This window comes from Leptodactylus fuscus, chromosome 1, assembly GCF_031893055.1.
Source record: "Leptodactylus fuscus isolate aLepFus1 chromosome 1, aLepFus1.hap2, whole genome shotgun sequence".
NCBI classification, from domain to species: domain Eukaryota; kingdom Metazoa; phylum Chordata; class Amphibia; order Anura; family Leptodactylidae; genus Leptodactylus; species Leptodactylus fuscus.
Genome location: NC_134265.1, coordinates 270,659,972 through 270,682,138, shown reverse-complemented (window position 1 = coordinate 270,682,138; position 22,167 = coordinate 270,659,972). Strand labels below are relative to the sequence as shown.

General features: G+C 39.5%; 1 protein-coding gene across 1 annotated transcript in view; it reads left to right on the top strand.

Moving 5' to 3' along the window:
• The window catches only part of SCLT1 (sodium channel and clathrin linker 1), a 128,154-nt gene that overhangs the window by 75,193 nt on the left and 30,794 nt on the right, over positions 1–22,167 (top strand). The window contains exons 14-17 of the mRNA XM_075287538.1: positions 796–894; positions 9,260–9,331; positions 14,556–14,630; positions 16,159–16,304. Coding sequence (XP_075143639.1) covers positions 796–894; positions 9,260–9,331; positions 14,556–14,630; positions 16,159–16,304 — 392 coding nt within the window. The remainder of the gene's footprint in view (positions 1–795; positions 895–9,259; positions 9,332–14,555; positions 14,631–16,158; positions 16,305–22,167) is intronic.

The window sequence follows — 22,167 nt, the reverse complement described above, 5'->3', positions numbered from 1 at the left end:
TAAATAGACATAGGAATAGCCTAAAGAAAGTCTATTCTTCTCTTACCTTTATTATTCTGATCTGCGCTGCCATTCCTGAGAAATATTTTCTTTCTTCCTTATGTAAATGAGTTGTCTCGCAGCACTGGTGGATGTTCCTCTGTGCTCAATTCTCCAACGACGGCCTGTCTTCTTCTCCACCCTCTGCCTCTTCTCTCGCGCTCCTCTTCTCTTCATCGAAAAGCAATAACTGTGCATGTCCGTCAGCCGTTTTCCTGTGGCCGAGCGGGAGAAACCGCACGAAAATGGCCAATGGACACACGCTGTCAACCATTTTATAATTATATAATGTGATTTATTTATATTTTTTTTAGATTCTGTCTGTCACAGTTGAAGTGTACTTACAATAAAAATTACAGACCGCTCCACTCTTTGTAGGTGGGAAAACTTGCAAAACTACCAGTGTATCAAATACTTTTTTCCCACTGGATGGCAATTTTTTATGCCAAAAAATTCTACCTCCCATAGCCTTGGATATTCTTACTTTCAGAAAGGTGTTCAAGCTCTGCTTGAAATTCTATAATACTACATCTTGTGGCAGTGAATTCCATAGTCTTATCGCTCTTACTGTAAAGAAGCCTATGGCTATGGTAAAAACCTTTTTTCTTCTAGACATAGAAGATATCCCCTTGTCACAGTTACATGCCTAGGTGTCAAGAGATCATTGGAAAGATCTCTGTACTCTTCATTCATATATTTGTACATTGTTATGTAATATCCTGTATGACATGAATTAAATGTGTCTATTATTTGCAGGCACTTCTTAGGGAAAAGCAAAAGGAGGAAGAAATTCAAACTGTGAAGCAGGCAATTGCTAAAATAATTCAAGAAGCTGCTGCAAGAACACGAAAAGAGGTAGACATGTCTTAACCAATATGCTTGACTTGTAGCGTCTATTTAATAGTAAAATATGTGCTGTCAGTGAACAAGTAGCAGGGTTATAGCCTGTCCATACGGAAACATGCTGAAATCATTCACACTATTCTGTACAGATAGTCTACATGCGACTCCTTGTATTATTAATTGCTGTACATTATGTCTGGAAGCCCAACTCTAGGACCTCACACAGTCAGATAGGGATATACATTGTTAGTCCCACTGAGCATAAACACTCGCTGTACAGCACTAATAAAAGGTGATAATCAGTACTAAGTGCCATTAGAATTTCTCAAATACAGCATTTATGGTAATTGAGCTTTGTGAGGACTGTTATAATAACATTAGTAAGTGTGCCATAAACTACCGTAGCCTCAGAAGGGTCTACACTGACAAGTGAAGCCTAAGGAGAATGGTGCCTTTTTTATAGCAATGGGAGTCTTAGCAGCTAATAACCCTCCCTCACTCTTATTGTGTGCCAGAAAAACAGATTTAAAGGGGTTTTCCCATCTCCCTGTTTTAGCAGCTTTGCCTGCTGTCTCTTCTTCTCACTTCCTGTATTCTTTATCAAATAGTTAAAGCCACCTCCCCCAAGCTTGCTGAGCAGGACACTATGAAGTATTACAATACTTATTATGAATACTAGAAATCTAATATAAATGCTGATCAAATAATATGCACATGCTTCTAGAGAAGAGACCGTGTTATCTGTGTGTTTACATAAAGAGATAACAGACTGGGCTTTATCAGCAAACTGCAATTAGCTGAACTGATTGTCCTGCCAGCATAGCTGTAAATAACAGTGAGAACAGTGTGTGATGTCATCTGTCCTGCCTTATCACACAGGTCCAGCTCTATGGAAGGAATAATTTCACATAGCACGAAAATAAAGCAGTGTTGCTAAAGCAATATATTTAGGAAAACTCTTCAATTTACATAGGCTACCAGTATAGATAGAATCCATGAGATGGGAATACCTCTTTAAGGCATGTTTTTCTTTTGTGTCATAGAGTTTTTTTCTTTAAATATACAAGCAGATAGTCCTGCAATTGACAATCGGCAACCAGCATGCTTAGGTCCATCTATCATTCACTCTACTCTGGACATACAGAATATGCTGCCTATAACTGTTTACTGTAAAGCTTTGCCTTAAAGGAGTTGTCCAGTTTCGGACTTTAGGGTATTTATATGCAGCTGTATAATATATATGATAAAAAAATCCCAATCCTGACTGTGTTTTCTGCCAGTGATATCTCTGAAAATAATACAGGTAGCACTGCAGCCTTGGTGTCATATGTAGTGTGTCTTTCATATGACACCAGAAGAAGGTTTAGACGTCTTATAATGTCTGAGATATATCTGTTTGAACTTACCCTCCCTTACCCTAATATTGTCTACATTTTATATACCACCGTACTGCATACATTTTAACGTTCATCACATATCATCTAAAGATGGTGGCCCTGAGCTAATGCACTCTGATCACTGGCATTGCTACCCGTCAACACGCCTCTCTCTCAAAGTTGTAATGAATTAGGGGGGCTAATAAAATGGTTAATTAAATCACCTCCTTTTCCTAGATTTGAAATAGAGATAGAAAACAGACAAATTATACATTCCCACATGTGAAAACACCCAGTCTACAAACAGATCAAAATATCTTTACCATAAAGTGAACGCCGTAGCGGGGAAAAAAATCAAAAGAGCTAAGCCGCTGTATTTTCGCCATTTCTTTTCCTGTAAAAATTATTATATAAAAAGCGATCAAAAAATCAGACATTTCCCAAAGTGGTAAAACTAAAAAGTACATCTGACCCTGCAAAATAAAGATGCCTTAGGCTTAGTTCACACGTAAATTACTTGGCACTGGAAAAAAATGCTTCCTAATTAGGAAGCTTTTTTTGGACCTTGTCGTGCTTTTTGGAGCTTTTTTTGGGGCTTTTTTTTGTAAAAACAGCTTAAAAAACGGCAGGCTGTTTTCCGCTCGCGTAAAGTGAATGGGCTGAAAAAACTGCGTCGCCTTTTTTTCTGTGCGTTTTTTTGAAAAACGTGTGGGGAAAAAAAATGCATGTTTTTGTCCTCCCATTCACTTCTATTGCTTTCTTCAGACGGAAAACGCCTGAGGAAAGGTCATGTTGCTTCTGTTTTTCTGCTAGCAGAAAAATCTGCTAGCAGAAAAAAAAAAGCTAGCAGTCTACATAGACCACTATTGTAAAGGGGCGGATTTTGAAGCGAAATCCGTTGTCAAAATTAGCCTCTTTGCCCCCGTGTGAACTAGCTCTTATACCTCCTCATACGCGGAAATATAAACAAGTTACGGGTATCAGAATGTGTCAGAATTTATTTTTTTTTGCAAAGTTTGGGATTTTTTTAAAGGAGTTACAGCATAAAAAGAAACAATATAAATTTGGTATCCCTAGAATTGTACCAACCCGTAGAAGACAGCTGACATGTTATTTTTTGCTGCACAGCAAACGCCATAAATACAAATGCCGTTAGGAACTTGCACAAACGCAGTTTTTCTCCAATTACATTGCATTCTGAATTTTTCCATCTTCCCAGTACATCATACAGAATATTAGATGGTACCATTATGAAGTACAATTTGACCTGCAAACATTAATCCCTCATATGGCTCTGTGAATGGAAAGATAACAAGGTTATGGGATTTGGAAGATGTGGACTCAAAAACAAAAATCGAAAGATGCCTGCAGCAGGAAGGGGTTAATATTGGTTTGAAACTAGATAACCCCTTTAAATGCAGCACATGACTCACAGTTCACAATAATAATATACAGGGCTGAAGTGGCAAGATACTTTTTCCATCGTCCTGTGAATAATGTGTGAGCTTGGCTTTCGGAGGGTCATCGGCATCGTTGTAGCCGATGTACCTTATAATCATAATGAAACAAAGATTTACCCATATTCCTTGGAGAGGAGAACTTTGCGAGTGTGCAGATTCTGATGTCTGCAGCCATCTCATTAAATATTAAAGCTACAAAGTATTGCAAAAAAGTCTGGCAGCGATGAGAAAAGTTCATTTTATGGTTTTTGCAGGACAAATATTTTTAAAATGACTCCATTTTCCTATAGTGCTGCCATGAGACGCCAAAGTGCAGATGCCAATAGCTGTAAATTGTACATAATCAGCACTCGAAAAGTGAAATGATATTAAACGGGTCAGATACAACATTTTATTTCATTCATTATTTATATATTGCTTTAGTCTACAAGTGCAAAAATTATAAATGCTACTTTCCTGTTTTTTATCATGGGATATAAGAGTAAAATATCTCCATTGTATAGAGTTAAAGGAAATGCTGACCCAAGAATATTGACCTTATTTATTTATTCATTTATGTGTTCTGAAGACTAAAAGTTAATGTCGTGTATAAGGCCTTGGCTTTCCAGAGAACGCACCACACAAGCCTAGGATTAGTAAATCTTCTCCATTATATTGTAAGGAGGGTATCTAAAAGGAAATGAACAACAAGGGGCACAATCTGAATTTGGTTAGGGGAAATCCAAGGCAATTGGAAGGGTTAAAATCCAAAATATAATTATCTTGTAGTGCATAAATTTAAACATAGGATAAATATACATCATATATCCCAAGATAAAAATGTAAAGGAAATAATTCCTTGCAACACCATTGAGAACAATTCTTAAGATCGTGCGAGTTGAGGAAGCAGCAGGTGTCACTAACATCTGATAATGATCAAACTTCAAGCATTTTCCCCAATTTGCGCCATGTTCAGAAATGCCGAATTGAAAGCACTGTTTTTTGTCAACACAAAACCTCAAAAATTGGATCAAGTGGTATGTATGATTGTGCAATGCCGCCTGTTCGATGTGAAAGTAATTGGCACATGTCGGAAACTGAGAAAGACAGAATCCTTGAACTTGAGAGACTTTGGCTTATCACTCTAGCAAGTCATTTTACACCTAGATTTTGACATGTCAGCGCTGTTCAACATTGTTTTTCTCGGTGTTTGGGAGAACAAGGACGAACAGGTATGACAAGAGGTGCGTGAAGTTGAACAATTGTACAAACGAATCCTTTCATTGGAAGATTTTCACATAGTGGTCCATTCTGTACTACAAGTAAAATTGGACATCACATTCCAAGTCTAGGGCAGCAAATAGTGCCACCACAAATTATCAAAAGGCGTTTGCATGACATTGGGCTATGAGCCAAATGTTCAGCTACAGCTCCTTTGACCTCACTCCACCACGGTCAAAGACTACCATAGTGCACAGCAAGACCAAAAGAGGCTTGAATGGAGGTCTGTCGTTTTCAGTGATGAGGCCTGCTTTTGTTAGCCGAAATATAGTCTGGAGGCTACGTGGACAACGCCATATTCCTTAAAAAAGGAATATCTCTTCGGTCCTATTCATGGGATTATAGTGTGGGATGTGTGGGGAAGGTAGTTTGGGAGATGCAGTGGTGCGGACTCAACCAGTCAGAGATAGCGACACAAGTCTTGCAGGAAAGCAGTTTATTTAAGAAAAACAGCAAAATAAATAAACCTTTACATCAGGCACAAAAATGAGCAAAATAAAATACAGCCTTAACTGCAGGCAAAATAATGCCAAACTAAAATCCTGCTCGTCTGAGCGTTAACTAAACAGAAGATACTAACTGTACATGTGGCTTACTACCAACCACACAAAATCAACCAGAAAAAAACACCATACCATAACACAAGGCTTTCAGTGTCAGAACAGACCAAGACACTGCCTCTCCTCCCAGGATCTGGCCTGATGTGGGAGTAACGAGCCCTATAAGCCAGTAATGACCTTTAGTAGCCACACCTGGGCTAAAGCCTAATCCAGACCTTCCCTGGACCACACGTATGTCAGGAATGTGGCTGTGATACCAGAGATACAGCTATTTATTCAATGTGTCCCAGGAGCCATTTTTAACAGGACAACAGCAAGTCACATGTTGCTTATGCTATGGTTAGCATCCTGCATGGCCTAAATGTGCCACCATGGCCTGCAGTATCTCTGGTTTTGTCTACTATTGGGATCTGGGACATCATTGGTCAGTAATTGCTAAGGGAGCTGACAGTATCCAATCTTGATGTGCCCAAGTTCATTCAGCATAGTATACCATAGCTCAGACAACCATTAATAACCTCATTGATAGCATGCCAAGACAAATAAGTGCATGTACTTCTGTGTGTGGTGCTATTCTATGCATATTACTAACATGTCTATTGATTCCGTGATTTTCAAGACTCCAAGACTTCCAACTTGCCATTGCAATTTCAGTGTCGCCTAGTGTATATTTACAGAATAAATTCACCATGTGGTCTTTACTGCCATCATTCTTCTATCTGTCAAGCCCTAGTAATAATGTTTAGATGCAGCAAACACAGTGAAGGAGGTTGATGTAGCCGATAATAGATTTACAAGATATGGTTTAGTAACCTAAACATATGTTGTATTATTTCTTTTACATTGTAACTGGAAATTGACACAGTTCCCAGCCATGTATACTATGGCATGTTGTTTTATTTAAAAAAATATGTCTTTATTCAGTTTTTCTATAAAACTTTTTCACTGCGTACAATGTTCAAACATTTTACAAAGCTAAATCTCCGGGCCATGTAATATAGTCTCAGATGACCAGCGATCTTACAGATGGTTCTCCATGTAGAAAATGAGGTGATTTATTTTCCCCGCATAGTAGATTTGTTAAATGTTTTAATCTACATATGTACACATGCTTTGTTTGCCTGCATATAAAATATACCCAATACACAAGAAAGAGTATATAAAGTTCTTAGTGCTCAGAAAATTAAACCATTTTCTGTTCTGTTTACACAGTGTCTATTTTTTTTTTTCTTTTTTGCTTCCTGTTTTTTTAGTACCAATATAATCCTTTTTAATCCTTTTATCTGGGCTTAAACTTGAAAAAAATATTTCTTCATACACAAACATTTAATACAATGCTTCTGTTAAACAACAAAATGGACTTAAGAGATATGTGCTCGGCTTCTTAGAGAAAATATGCAAATACGTAATTCATTGTAGGGACAACTGTTGTAAGGTACATGAAGCTTATTAATCCTATCAATTTACACAGTGCTGTCTTGTTAGTATATAGAGTCTGGAATCAGTGCTGCCGTCTGTATATACTGCTGTGTATGAACACTATATGACTAAAATGTCATGGCAGAAGTTTATATATTATAAGTAAACTTCTTCTATACAGTATATAATATGGGAGCACGCAACAAGTAATCATTTTTGTGGTAGAAGGAGCTATCCCTGCTGTCACTATGGAGGCTACTCTACACTCCATCCCTTGTACTAAGTGGATGTTATTTAACTAGAATTGGGAGAAACATTCCATGGGGTTTAGGTTAAGGCCCCAGGTTGCAGAAAAGCAGTATCAAAAAACACTGTGTTTTACAGTACCAGCAAAGTGAATGTGCTTCTATCCACACATTGCAGGAAAAAATGCAGCAGAAAAGCTGTGTTTAAAAAAAAAAACAACACACGTTTTTGAAAAATGCAGCATGTCAATTTTACCTGCGGAAACTCCTGTGTTTTCCCTATGGATTTAATAAGGGAAGATGTGTTTCTGCAGCGTTTTTTTCTGCAGCGTTTTGAATCTTTTCATTACCATTATAACCTAGCAGATAGGGAATAAAGGTCTGAATACTGGGGATCTGTCCACTGGGACCCTAGTGACAATGGAAATGGGTCTCAAGTTCGGTACCCTCTGTGAATAGAGAAGAGGTGTACATGTGAACTCCTCTCGATTTTACCTCTACTGTACTTGACCATCCATCCAGTAGAAGCAAATGGTGTGGTGCTCTTGCCTAATTTTTTCTCCTGATTGGGGGCATTTATTCCATAGCTACTCAACTGGGAATAGGTGCTATTATTTTCTTTATAAAACTTTATTTAAAGTATACAAAGAAAAAAAAAGTATATGTTCATAAACAGTAAGGATAGCCAGTATACATAGAAAATCGGGATTACAGGATTCTATTTATGTATATCAATCAGAAACAGGAAAAACAGCTCACTAGAGGAGCGATACATTGACAACATTACAACATCTGGACTGTCAAAGAATAAGAAAGAAAAGAAAGTCACCATTATGTTTAAATTAAGACATGAGGCGTAATAGGAAAGAAGTGCCAGGAGGCACGAGAGGAAAAAGAGGGGAGGGAAGAAAGAGGAGGAAAAATGGGGGTAAAGGGGAAAATGTAGGAATAGGTAAACAGTAAATTCAGGCGGGCGCGCCATGGCCTAATGATCCACAGAAGAATTAATGACAACCCCTACCAGGGGGGTAGGGTTACAACCCACCACTCGGGAGAAACTACCAAGTTTTTATTGTGGAAAGTGGCTCAGTGGCCATGTAAACAAGAGCAAACAGAAACACATTGGCACAAATTGAGTTGAGGTATCTGAATCTGATGGTTCATATCTACGTCCCACTTTTGCAGGGAAGAGGTCCCCCAATACCATGGGCTAACTCTTTTAGCTATAGTTAGGAAATATTTTAATAATTGAATTTTTGAAAATCACAAAGGGTGCCAAAAACCATAGAGGGCAGGATCACAGCCGGGAACGCTGGCAAGATGGACACTGAAATTTATTAAAAAGATCAAGAATCCTTTTTAAAAAGATAAGTGAGACAGTCCAAACAGATATGGAGCATTACTTCTGCAACTCCACCACAACACTGTTCGACATCAGACTCAGAGGGAAAGATCACATGCAAGAAGGTTGAAACTCAGTACCACCTTTGGGGAATTTGCAGTTCTTTTCTTGATCAGAGCAAGCCAATGGAAGCTTATGTTCAGAAGGCCTGGTTACAAACTTCAGTTTGTAGGGCTGCGTTATAGGGCACCTCACAAGTGGAGAGCAGATGTGGTGGAGTAGAAGTCATCACGGGAGGTCTTTTCTCATGTAAACTTGAGAGGGTTCGGAGAGAAAAGATAGAGAGACTTCAGCTGGAGATGGGTCACCCAATCGAGGATCCTCTCTGGACAGGATTGTTGGAGTTCCACAAATGTGGGTAGATCTCTCACCAGACAAATCTACCAAGGCACATGCGCATGGTTCAATATATGCCACAATTTCTCTATATATTGTAACATGATTTTTTTTATTTTTTTTTCGATACAAGGGCATTAACATCTGGTGTGTCTATTCATTCAAAAGAAATAAAATAAAAATTTATGGTTGGCATCTTGCTGCTTTCCATTTACTTTTCAGTGTATTAATCATGTCTTCCCTATGCATTATTTATTATTCTGTTTATCCACCATTGTTGGCTATATGTGCATCTAATATCTGCAACTTTCTGTTTCAGGTAGATAGTGCCAAAAAGCTGTGCAATGTCAAGATTTCACAGTTAACAAGCGAAATTTCGGTGCTACAGAGGGTATGTACCTGTATAGTAGATATAAAACCTGGTTTCTAGCCTAGGTTTAAGGAGGTTGACCTTGATTTAAAGGGACTGGCCACTATATCTATTTTTACTGATATAAAGTTATTACATCTATGCCAGTTGTTTTGATTTGTATAATGCGCCCCCTTGTTTAGTTCAATGTTCATCACTGACTTTTCAGCACATCTATCAGCATCCTCCATTGAATAACACTACATATGGCATTGTTCATGAGTTAGTTTTTCTTGTGGTTTGCAGTGTAATTCACTTGAAGCCCTTTATAGACAGATTTGGCCATGTAGATTCTACGCTTTTGAAGGGGGGGGGGGGGATTGGATGATGGACCTGCATCTGCAACCGCAACACCAAACCCAGCCCATGGACTTGAATGGTGATGTTTTAGAATAAAAAAAAACCACAAAACAAAAAAACAGGTCCAACAGTTATTATTCCTTCTAAACAAAAATATACCTTTTTCCCAGGGTGCATTGCTTAGTTTACAACACTTGCTACACAAGCCTGTGATCTGCGCAAGTAGTAACTGTACCCCTTAGGCTTTTAGGACTTTACATTTGTCATTTTTAAAGGGATTCTATCATTAGAATCCCTTTTTTTTCCAGTACTACCACATCAGAATAGCCTTAAGAAAGGCTATTCTTCCTCTACCTTTAGAATTCTTCTCTGCACCACTGTTTCAGTGATATTCCCGATTTTCTCCTTATGCAAATGAGACTACAGACAGCACAGTGGGTGACCCAGTGTGCTCAAACAACACTGGTGGCATCCCCTGTACTGCCTGAAGACTCTCCAGTAATGCCCTTCTTCTTCTACAGCCGTGCGCGTCCTCCTGCGTTATCTTCCAGCGAGACTGTGTCATTTGTGTAGCGGCCACAGAAAAATGGCCAACAAGATATGTGTAGTCAGCTCTGCCATCAGGCAGAGCCGACTGTGTATGTCTTGCGGGCATTTTTCTGTAGCCGCTACATGAGTGTACTGCGCATGCTCAGTAGCTCCATATTGGCATCATTTACGCGAAAGAAGACGCAGGAGGACACGTGCAGCTGTAGAAAAAGGGTGTTGCTGGAGAGTCTTCAGGCAGCGCAGGGGACGCCCCCTGTGCTGTTTGAGCGCAGGGTGACCGTGGCCCAGTGCTGTCTGGAGACTCATTTGCATATGGAGAAAACTGGGAATTTCACCGGAACAGCGGCGCAAAGAAAAATTCTAAAGGTAGGGGAAGAATAGCCTTTCTTAAGGCTATTCCAACATAGTAGTACTGAAAAAAATGGATTGTAATGATAGAATCCCTTTAAAATGTTTCAAAATGAAAAATATCAACACAAAGGGATGCAAAGAAAAAAAATGCCATTAAAAACACTTGAAACTCATGATGGTTTTTACAAGTATTTACCAACGCTATAAAGAATGTGTGTGAATGAGCCTTTAGCAAGAAGATGTCTACATGCAGCTGCACTAAAGCTTTTTCCCCTGAAATGTTACATGAGTATGTAAATGTTTTGTAACTTGCGTCTAGTAATAACACATTTCTACTTGCAGCACTTCTATGGAGTCGCATTGCAAATCCTTGCCTTTTGAAATTGGCAAATCTCCTATTTAAATTAAGTGTGATTAACAGTACATTATGTTTTTCTAAATGATGGCAAAGCGCACTTCAATGCAAGCGGAATGATTCTATAGTCAGTGAAAGTCCTTATAATTCAGTACCATTTACTGCTCATTAAATGCAAATAGTAGCATTTAACACTTAAGGGATAATTTGAGAAATGACGGCAGAATCTGTGGATGAATGTGTTTTTCTTCTTTCTTTTCATTTACTATAGTGTGAATACAGCTAGGCCCTTAAGAGTTCTGCAAGATCATTTTCTTTCAGCTTGCAAAAATCTCTGCAACTGAATTAAAAAAACAAAAACACCCTAAACTAAAAAAGCCATTACCTATAGATATAAAGTTTTATTGCTTGTTAATATGGAGCCCATACTACAAGGAACGATTATCTCATTTGTCGTAGAATATAGCGCAGACGCATATTTTCTTTAGCTAAGATAACACAACAGTTCTATTTACTTAGCAAATCATTTACTTGTTATATTGCTTTGGAAATCCAGAGAATTCCCCGCTGTGGTCTGGCTCAGCATTTTGAATTGATCTCTTGAAATATATTTATTTCCCATTGTATATGTAATTTGCCCAGTGTCTGATAAAAGCATCATTTATAAGCCTATCTATAAAAATGGAGTGTGACAATTAAGGCTTTGACATTCTGGAAGCGTCGGGCTATGTAAAAGCTGGATAGCACTCCATGGCAATTTTCATAGGAGCTTCATCAAAGCTTTCAGCACTGATGTTTGCCTTGACTTTTCTACCTTCTCTACCGTCTATCGAAGATCTCTAGCAGTTGCCACTAATATATTTATCTACAACAATTAATTAACTATTAATACAGAGATTTGATGAAATGATAGATCACTTCTGTGTTGACTCATACTGCTACTTTGGATTATTCAATTTTTTTTTTTGCATGTATGGTGCAAAAGTTTTAGGTAGGTGTGAAACAAAACAACGAACACTTACAAAAACAGAAATATGAGGCCGGGCACCACCTGGCATAAATGTCGCGGTTTGTCCATGGCTGAAACGCCTTGGATAAAACTGTGGCATTTTACGGTCATTGCAAGGTGGATGGGACTCTAGCAAATCCAATCCACACCTTGCGGAAAAATACGGACATGCTGCGATTTCCAAAACCGTTGTGGTTTTGGAACTCTCTGCATGTCAATTATATCTATGGAAATGATGGTGGTTACGCTTTAGGAAACAGAGTCTGCAGAGGAAACTTCTGTGGACTTCCTGTGAAAAGCGCTGCAGGAAAAACCGTGAAGTGTTGCTTCTCTGTTTTTTTTCCCCCCAGGACCTTTAACAGAAAGCCCCGCTACGTGGGGTCTTGGACTTAAAGGGGTTTTTCTAGTTTCTTTTTTAAAAAGATGTGCTAAAATTAATATTTCTAATTGAGACCACATAAAAATGTCCTACCCTTGCAGAATTGTGTGAGCAATTTAGTCTTTGTTACAATCGCCCCCTTACTGGTCTAGATCATGTGCTGTTCATTGTGCACAGGACTCCAGTTGTTAGAAGCTTTACGCCAGCTCTTTTTTCCTATAATGTGTGATTAATAAGATTAACCAAAATCTTATACACTTTTGCTGGTACTGTAAAATGCAGTGTTTTTTTCGCAATCTTGGGCCTTAAGAGCCTAGACCTCTTCCATCGGACAGACATTCTTCCATGAGCAGGAAGAGGGTTTTATGGACACTGACTGGCTACCAGCCTGGTAGATGCATAGGAAGAGTGACGGTGACAAAGTATTATGTGTTCCTCTACCCTGAAATAGATGTATATGCTTGATCATCGGTATCATTCATGGTCCTGCATCAAGGTGTGTTCACATGGTGCATTTTTGTCCAAAAAAAAACATGTTGGACTTTAATAGTTTATTTTTTTTTTGTCATTTAACAAAATGCAAAGCGAATGAACTAAAGAGAGATCTACCGTATTTTTCGGACTATAAGATGCACCGAACCATAAGACGCACGGACCATAAGGTTTTAGAGGAGGAAAATAGGGAAAAAAAAAATTTTAAGGAAAAAAAATTGGTGAAATATTTAATAACCTAATAATATAATATTTCACCAATGTAAATAGAACCGGGGGCTTTCGGACACAGGGATACCAAATGTGTATGTGTTTCACAGTAATGTTTTTGTTTTATATGTATTCTAGGGATATGGGGGTGATTTGAACATCTATCTATCTATCTATCTATCTATCTATCTATCTATCTATCTCTGTCTGTCTGTCTATCTAATCTCATCCATGGATGGAAAGAGACACCCTGCAGTGAAGCTATGCAAGAAGAGAAAAAGGGGCGGGCCAGACGGGTGAAGGAGGTGTGGTTTTCTAAGCAAACTTGAAAACACGCCTCCTTCTCCCGTCTGGCCCGCCCCTCCTTCACTGCCTCTCAGATCTTGCTCCTGCAATGAAGCCACACAGGCAGGGAAGTAGGGGCGGGCCAGACGGGTGAAGGAGGCGTGGTTTCAAGCTTGCTGAGAAAACCACGCCTCCTCCTCCCGTTTGGCCCGCCCCTCCTTCCCTGTCTGTGTGGCTTCATTGCAGGAGCGAGATATGAGAGGCAGTGAAGGAGGGGCGGGCCAGACGGGAGAAGGAGGCGTGGTTTTCTCGGCAAGCTTGAAACCACGCTTCCTTCACCTGTCTGGCCCGCCCCTCCTTCACTGCCTCTCATATCTCGCTCCTGCAAACACGCGACGCAGACAGGGAAGAGGGGCAGAGCAGGCACCGTGCTGCTCTCCTTTTGATTCTCATAGACAGGACACAGACGCTGCACGCTGCATTCGGACTATAAGACGCACACACATTTTCCTCCCATATTGGGAGGAAAAAAAGTGCATCTTATAGTCCGAAAAATACGGTAAATCACATGGATATTTGCTGTGACCATGCTTTAACGGCTCCAGTTCTTCTAAGTACATTGCACAAAGTTTTTAAAGGAACTTGTCAGGGAGGTTCTTCCAAACATCTTGGGAATGAGGATCATTATTACTTGTAATATATACTTAGATAATCATACATCTGACTTGAATTCGACAAAATCCCTGACTATATGCAAGTGTATCTAGAAAAACTGGTGCTGTTTAGAAGGCAAAGGGCGGTGACACCAAATATTGCACTAAAAGTTATGTTTACTGGAATTTTTTTAAATTATTTCCAATGTAATTGTGTTTTTAGAGTTTGTGTATGTGGGGTTGTGTCACAATAAATATTTTCCCTGGGTGACGAATGCCTATTTACAACTCTTGGTGAATATCAGTGTCATGTATCACATCTTCTGCTCTAAGGAGAATCCATATTGAACAATCAGATAGTCTCAGACTCTTTAGTAGCTTCCAGTAGATACCACAGCGATTGTTCTCAAAGACAGGAAAAGATATTGGCATTCTGTTTTTCCAAAATCCACGTTGGCATCTGTCTTGTTTGTTAATACTGTTTGTATATCTATATGGTGGCTTTTGTGATAATTTCAAATTTTATAAACCAAGTACAGCCTGTATATAGAGCATATAAAAATGAATGAGTTATACAGTATGTTATTTCTCATTGACATTACGTCCATTTTTTCTAAAAAAAGGAATGCGCTGAGAAGCAAAGCCTAATTGAACGTGCCTTAAGAGACAAGCGAGCAGCAGAGGAAGAACTTGAGAGGGTAAAAAAATAAACTTTTTTTTTTTTTTTAATATGTTGTGATTTTTTTTACTGTGTTCATCCCTGAAATCTGGTCTTGTGGAGAGCGTGTTTGGGAACATGGGGAGCGTTATATACAGTCATTCAGTCATGTGGAATCAATGTTAAAATCCTTCCTTCCATGGACAAACATACTTATAATTGCACCTTGGGCAAAAGTGAATAATTCTTCAAACTGACCATGACTTTATTCACATTTGTGTCACAGGTTTAGTTCATATTGCTGTGGTTACCACTGGCTTACATTGGGGTCTATAAGGGTTGCAGCCCCATTCATTGCATCAAGGATTTGCATCATAGGCTCCCAGTCACTAAAAGAGTCTATCATCTCTAAATGGAGCTGAGCAGTAAAGGGAGTCTGTCAGCAGGGTAAGGCTAGGTTCACATCTGCATCGTAGTCTCCGTAGGAAACTGCTGCAGATTGCATTGAAAATCAGCAGAAAGAAAAGTCCTGCACAGATGTATTTTCTTTATGCTGGTTTCAGTATAAAAACATGAGAACCCAAAGGGCACCCAGCAGGACCATATCATAGTCAGTGGGGTCCACGGATAACTTCTGTTTTAGTGGACGGGCTCTCCATCATTTGGGTCCTCTGGTGGACCCGAACAACAGAGACCCAGCACAACTGTGAACCTAACCTAACTTTACAAATCTTCTTGGGGAAAAAAGTGCTACAATCAGGCTAGCCTGACCTAGCTAAGGCTAGGGTCACACCTGCGCCCTGGATTCCATTCGTGGGTTCTCCGAATCCACTTGAAAAATGCATTTTTCAGGCAGAAGCCTGGTGGACCTCATTATATTCTTTGGGCTCCACAGGTTTCTGCAGGTAACCGCTTTTTAAGCGGATTGGTTTCCGTTTTTCGGGTCCCCAAGTGGACCTAAAGAACGGTAGGCCAATCACAGGTGTGCACCTAGCGTAACTGTGTTGCTGGTTTAATATGCTTCCTCCTGGTGGCGACTTCCTTTAAAGCAATCTAATATCAACCGACAAATGTAAAGAACTGATTGATGTCCGAAGGGGGAGCTACCAGGATAGCCCATTCATAGTAGACGCTGTTATATCTGTGGCCGTTTACAGTACAAGGCATACCTATAAAACAGACCTTTATGAAATGCCTCTACCAGGTCAGTTTGAACATTTATTTTAAATTTTTGGCCAAAGTGTGACTTTTAATAAACATTTTGCCCCATACATCCTTTATCCTCAGCATTGAGAGCCACTGAGAATATTAGAGCATATCTAGCAGCATTTTTCGTTTCTCTTATTCATAACTATTAACATTCACTTTTATATAAGTTTGTGTTTCACATAACATTACACTGGCAGAATTACACTGGCAAAAAGCATAAAACCACACAAGCGACACAAATTTCTTCTTTGATACACTGCGCATGAAGTTGTTTCTTTCTGACTTGGCCATTATCCAGTGACTACATTTCAGTCCTTCATAGTAATCTATTGCCAACGTGATCCAATCTCTTGTTGCAGGTGTATCGAGAAGGCCGAGGAAATGAGAAAGATTATAGGAAGCTGGAGGAACTACAGCAGCGATGCCTGATTGCAGAACGCACAAAAGATGACCTCAAGATAAGTCTGAATGCTGTGCAAAAGAAAATGAAACAACTGGAACTAAAGTGAGCAAACCCTTTTAACTATCAATTATATCTGGAGAAAGTCAAGTGCTGCTGAAGGTTTCCAAGATGACTATGTAGATTAGCGTTCTGTGGGGAACTGTACATCATTATGAGATAAGGCCACATACTGTTGGCTATTTATCCTACTGTGCTTTCAGCATAGAAGAAATGTCTGTAAAACGCTAACCGTAAATTCTGCAATTTGGTATATTGCAGTTACAGGGTGCACTTCTTTATTTTTATGGTAATGTTATAGTCGGTACCACCTGAGTCCCAGTGATTTATGTCAGTCTATGCATGTCCCGTATTCTAAGAATAGGCATGCAAAGGAAGACTAGGGCGACCACGCATCCTGTGTGTTCCGTATTGTGGTGATTTTTCACAGGTTTATTGGCCTTTAAATAATAACTAATTTTTTTTTTTTTTTTTTTTTTAACATCTAAATGTCACAGAACTAGAGGAAAACTTTTCCTAAGCATTTGCATTTGGTATTACTACACAGTCCAGTCACATTAATGTGATCAACTGTCAAAATCCAGAATAACCACCTTTCGCAGAGCGGACCACTGCAAGACGTGCAGGAAGAGAGGGGATGTTGTGATGATGTTCACTGGGATGTTGAGCCATGCCAACTCCAGTGCCATGTCTAGCTGCGCTAGGTTACGCAGTTGAGCATCCATGGCACGAACAATCTGATCGAGGTGGTCCCACAGATTCTCGATTGGGTTCAAGTCCGGGGAATTTGCTGGCCAAGGGAGTACGGTAAACTCATCCTGGTGCTCCTCGAACCACACATGTACACTGCGAGCTTTATGACACGTCGCATTGTTCTGCTGGTAGATGCCATCATCCTGAGGAAAAACAATTCATATGTAGGGGTGAACATGGTCAGGAAGGATAGATGCATACTTGTGTTGATCCATCATGCCTTCCACAATGATGAGTGCACCCAGATGGTTGATGACACATGTCTTCTGCGATTGGTTATTTAACGTTGACGTCAAAAGTAGGCGGTGGTCACATTAATATGATTGGACTATGTATATAGCGAAGCTCCCTCTTGCTGACTGTCTAGATAGTTATTTAACAGCATAAGCCAATCCCCTTTAATTTTTCCTAGGTCCTTTTTTTTTATAACTTTGCATAAATGAGTAAGGCTCGATTCATATAGCTGTCACATAGTTTGTCATATTTGGGGTTAGTGGGGTCTTTCTTGTGTCAGCAGCCTTCCCTATGTGGCACATGCACGCTGCCATTCCAATTTATCTGTATGGGACTGCTGAAGAGAAGCCAAATACAGTGGTTGGCTATTTTTAGCAGTATTTGTAGTGGCAGCACAAGTGGAGGCCACTTTACATCCTTCATTCTCATGATGAGTGATAGTCTAAGTGGTCGGACCCCTCATCGATCTAGTAGCTTTTCTCTATTCAGTAGAGGCGAGTTCCCTTCAAGCCACAACACAAATGTAAACAGAGCCTAACATGTTTATTTATGTCTCTATCTTCACATAGTATATTGTCATAAAATAGACAACTCATAGAATTAAGTGAAATAAGGGGCTATGATTGGTCACTATAATCAAAGTTTTGAAGACCCAGTTTCATCTGCCATAACTAAAGTCCTATGTTGCTATCCCCCAGCACTAAACAGCTATGATTTTTTTCTAAAGAACATCAATCCTTCAGATACCCTATTTCTTGGTAATTCTCTGATAGATTTATATGTTCTATAAAGTGTTGTAAAAAGTTTTTCTTATGTTTAACAGTGCAAAGAGAAATTCACATGGGAGCAGGCAACCAGCATTTGCAAATTCTCAGGACAGCCATAAAGTCAGAAGTGTAGAGAAATATATGTTTGAGTATTTGTGTACTTTAGTTTGTGTGTCTCTTTATATACAGAGCCAGATGTATCAAAAATGTCTGAGATAAGGAAAATGTTTTTTTGGCCGTAGTACATCATCCTTCCAGTGCAATTTATAACCTGAAAGGCAAAGTGGTTGCTGCCGTTGACAAGGCCACACTTATAGGAATCAGAACTTATCGCCTGTCTCCCACCAGCGAGAACAGTGTCCTCTGTTTCTTTGGAGCAGATGTCTCGCACATGCACTCCTGCTTTATTCAGAGTCTATGGGACTGATGAAGCTAGTTATCTCTCTTAGTCCTATAGAGATTGAATGGAGCAGCAGTGTGTATGTATGTGTGCTTGGAGGACATGGGAACCTGTTGGCGATCCATAATGGTGATCCTGTGGATTGGTGATGTTTGATTTTGGGGAAAACTTTTTAGCAACTTTCATATTGCCACACTTTTCAGGAAAGCTGATAATTGTTTGCTCAGTACATGGGAAATAACATAATTTCTGAATATGACCAATATTCTGCAGTCTTTAGCAGTTTCCTCCTCTGCGTGCTAGATTTATGGTTTGGTTTGGTCTCTGAGATGGTGATTATGGAGCTCTGAGTGAATTTAGTAGAATCTCCTCTACAAGTGTCTCTCAACCAGAAACATTCTCGGGACCATGCAGAGGGTGCAGATGTTGCAGAGTTAACTCTAACTTCTGCAATTGGTTAACTACAATATGATATTTTATCATAGAGGACAACAAAAAGCAGTGAGGTTATGATAAGATATATTGCTGCAACAGTTTAAATAATTGGAGATGCTCAAGATAACTGGTACTTGTGTATCTAGAGAAGTACAGAAATGTACTGATGTGAGGGAAATGCTTTGGTTGTGATACAGTTCCTATTCACTGTCTTTTTTTCTTTTACCCCTCGTTCACATCTGCGTTGGTATTCCGTTCAAGGGAGTCCACATGAGGACCCACCTGAACGGAATACCAAATGCATTTGCAAGCGCTGTGCAGTGCAAGCACACGGACTCCATAGACTATAGTGGGGTCCGTGTGCTTGCCGTGAGATCTCTTCAGGGAATGTACGGAGAGGACAGTACTTCACAATATACTTTCCTCTCCGCATAACTCGTGCAGAGATCTTGCAGCAAGCACACAGACCCCATTATAGTTTATGGGGTCCGTGTGCTTTTACCGCACACCGCTTGCAGATGTGTTCAGTAGTCTGTTCGGGGGGTCCCCATGCGGACTCCCAGAACAGATTACCAAACGCAGGTGTGAACGAGGAGTTATACCCTGCAAGTCCTACTTACTCCTCCCCTGCCCTCTCCAAATACTTCTATAGACATGAGTTATATGAGTCATGTAACCTACAGTCTGAAGATAGATATATAGCAGGAATTTTTGCAGTGAAAGTCATTTTAGCAGAGGGAAAGGTCTGGTAAGAATAGAAATAGGCATTTCTCTCTGATAGGATATACAGTACTACAAAGAAAAAAAATGACAGTGCCTATTTAAAGCTTATGACCACTCCATGATCTGATGAATTACATGTGTCCTGCTGCAACGTATCAGCTCAGCTAGGCTGAATTATTAATGCAGATCCAGATTATATTGCAAGCTAAGATATATGAAATACAATATATTTGCAAAACTGCTCATCTTTTATGTGGGATGACTCTGTTAAATGCCCAATTTCATTCTCAATAAAGTTTGATTATCTAATTTTAAAAAAAGACCTCCGCATGTAAGTGTTAAATTTGGCTCCTCTTAGTGTCGAGGCACCTGAAGAGATTCTGTCATTATAAAAAATTTTACAGCCAATTTCGGAGCAGGCAATTTGCTACTTTTTGTATCATTTTTCTCTCCGTCGTCAGCAGTATGTTCAGGAAGTTGACATAAAACTCCTGTGTGACTGTATAATGATACCTCATGTAGCCGTGGCTTAAATGACTGAAACTTTGGTGTTGAAAAAGTGTGAAGAGCGCGGTTATATTTTAGGAAAGCACTTAAAATACCAGCCCCACTGAGCTTCCCTCAGGAAGCAGACGGATATGACGGCCTTCACATGTGCTTTGATTTCTATAGTCTCCAGTTGTCTTTATGGGATCTTCTGTACATTTACTTAGCACTTTGAGATCTCGGTGAACCGTCCTCCTCGACAATCTTATTACCCAGTAATATTTTATTTACTGCAAATCATGTGTTTAGTCATAGAAGAAAAATATTATTAGCCCATAACTTCCTGCTTGCTTTTTTATAGCTGCTATCCCTTTTATGTGAATCTTTCTCCCCATTTTTTATACTCCAGTTTTTTATGAGCACTTTTAGCTTCCCAGCTGCATAAATCTATATGTAATACCTTTTTTTTCTGAAAAGTTGTGATTACAGTTGCAATTGTAATTCTCCAAAGGGCATATTTTTCTGTCTGGATTCAGACTACCTAAAGAGCTCCACTGTTCGGATCTGATGCAAATCAAAGCTCGCACACTCTGAGCTATTGTTCCATGTCCTGAATTAGTAACTGTAAGATGACAATATTATATTCTGATTTTACCCGCAGTCAATTTTGATTAGCACATTATTCCTAGGTAGAACACATGGATCATAGCCTGCTGATCTGTGGCATTTGGGAGAATAGCTTCACCCTGCATTTTGTCTTCTGAAAGTGTGCAGGCTGAAAGAAAATACATAATGTAATGATGCAACATATTTCTTAGCCGGATTGAAATTTCTGTAAAATAAACATTATCCTCTGGTTTCCCTGACTTTATAAAATGAGGATTGCCTAATCATAGCAGCGCTTCACTCTTATTCATATAGATAGAGATGATATTGCCTTTCATTAGTCAGGCTGCCCTGTAGTCTGAAGTGTAGGCTTCTGCTTCAAAAAGTCACCTCATAGCAAATCTGCCTATATGCAGTTATGTTATGTGATGGACACATGACACATGTAATGTAACATCTCTGATAACTGTAGTGTAAAGAGCCATGAACCTCTGTGCCCATCATGTGACCAGGACAGATTATAATCTACTGGATATAATCAATGAAATATACGTCTGAAAACAAGCAAGCAGAGATCTTGTAGATTAAGATCAAATTCCAATATTGTGGATGTGGACCCACTGTATCACTAAACCAGTATGGCTCCTGAGGGCATTTTCTGTGTGTTCCCTTGTTATTCACCCTCTTCTTCCGTACACTGATCTGGACTTCGCTGCAGAGGTGCACCAGGTTGCTATCTTTAGGACTGATCCCAGTGTTACTGATATGTGACAAAGAAATGGTTAAAGGACAATCTGTGTTCAGGAAAGGTGGTACATGCACTACAGTAAGTATCAGGCCGCAGGTCAGAGCAGGTAGCACAGGCACTGAGTTAGATAATCCAGCCAAGGTCAACCACAGGTAATCAGAAAACACGGAAAAGAAACACCTTCAGGGCCCATTCACACGGAGGAAAATGGTGCTGAATTTGGTGCTGAATTTCAACATTGAAAAAAAGCCTCCTATTGACTTCAAAGGGTTCCTTTTTCTGCTAGCTGAACTGAAATTCTGCTAGCAGAAAAAGGAACCCATTGAAGTCAATGGGAGGCTTTTTTTAGCGCTGAAATTCAGCGCCATTTTCCTCCATGTGAATGGACCTTCACAGGACTAGTAATCTAGAAACCTTTGGTCAGACATCTGCCTTAAATGTCCCACAAGGGCATGTCTTGGAGCAGTCAGAAGAGTTTAGCAGTTTCTTAAGCGACAAACTCGCACTCCTATCATTCAGGGACAGTATCACAGCTTCCACAGCATGGAAAAACAGTGCAGCGAACAGAGAAAAAAAGGCTGATGGACAGTACGGAAATTCTTTGAAAAATGATATAGCAAAAACAGATATTTCCCTTTGAAGAATGATAACTTTTATCTATAGAGATCAGTGAACTTCTTGAAACAAGTTGACAAAATGATGGTCAGCTTCTGAGAAGGTATTTTACAATGAACATCCAGTACAGCTTTGTTTCTG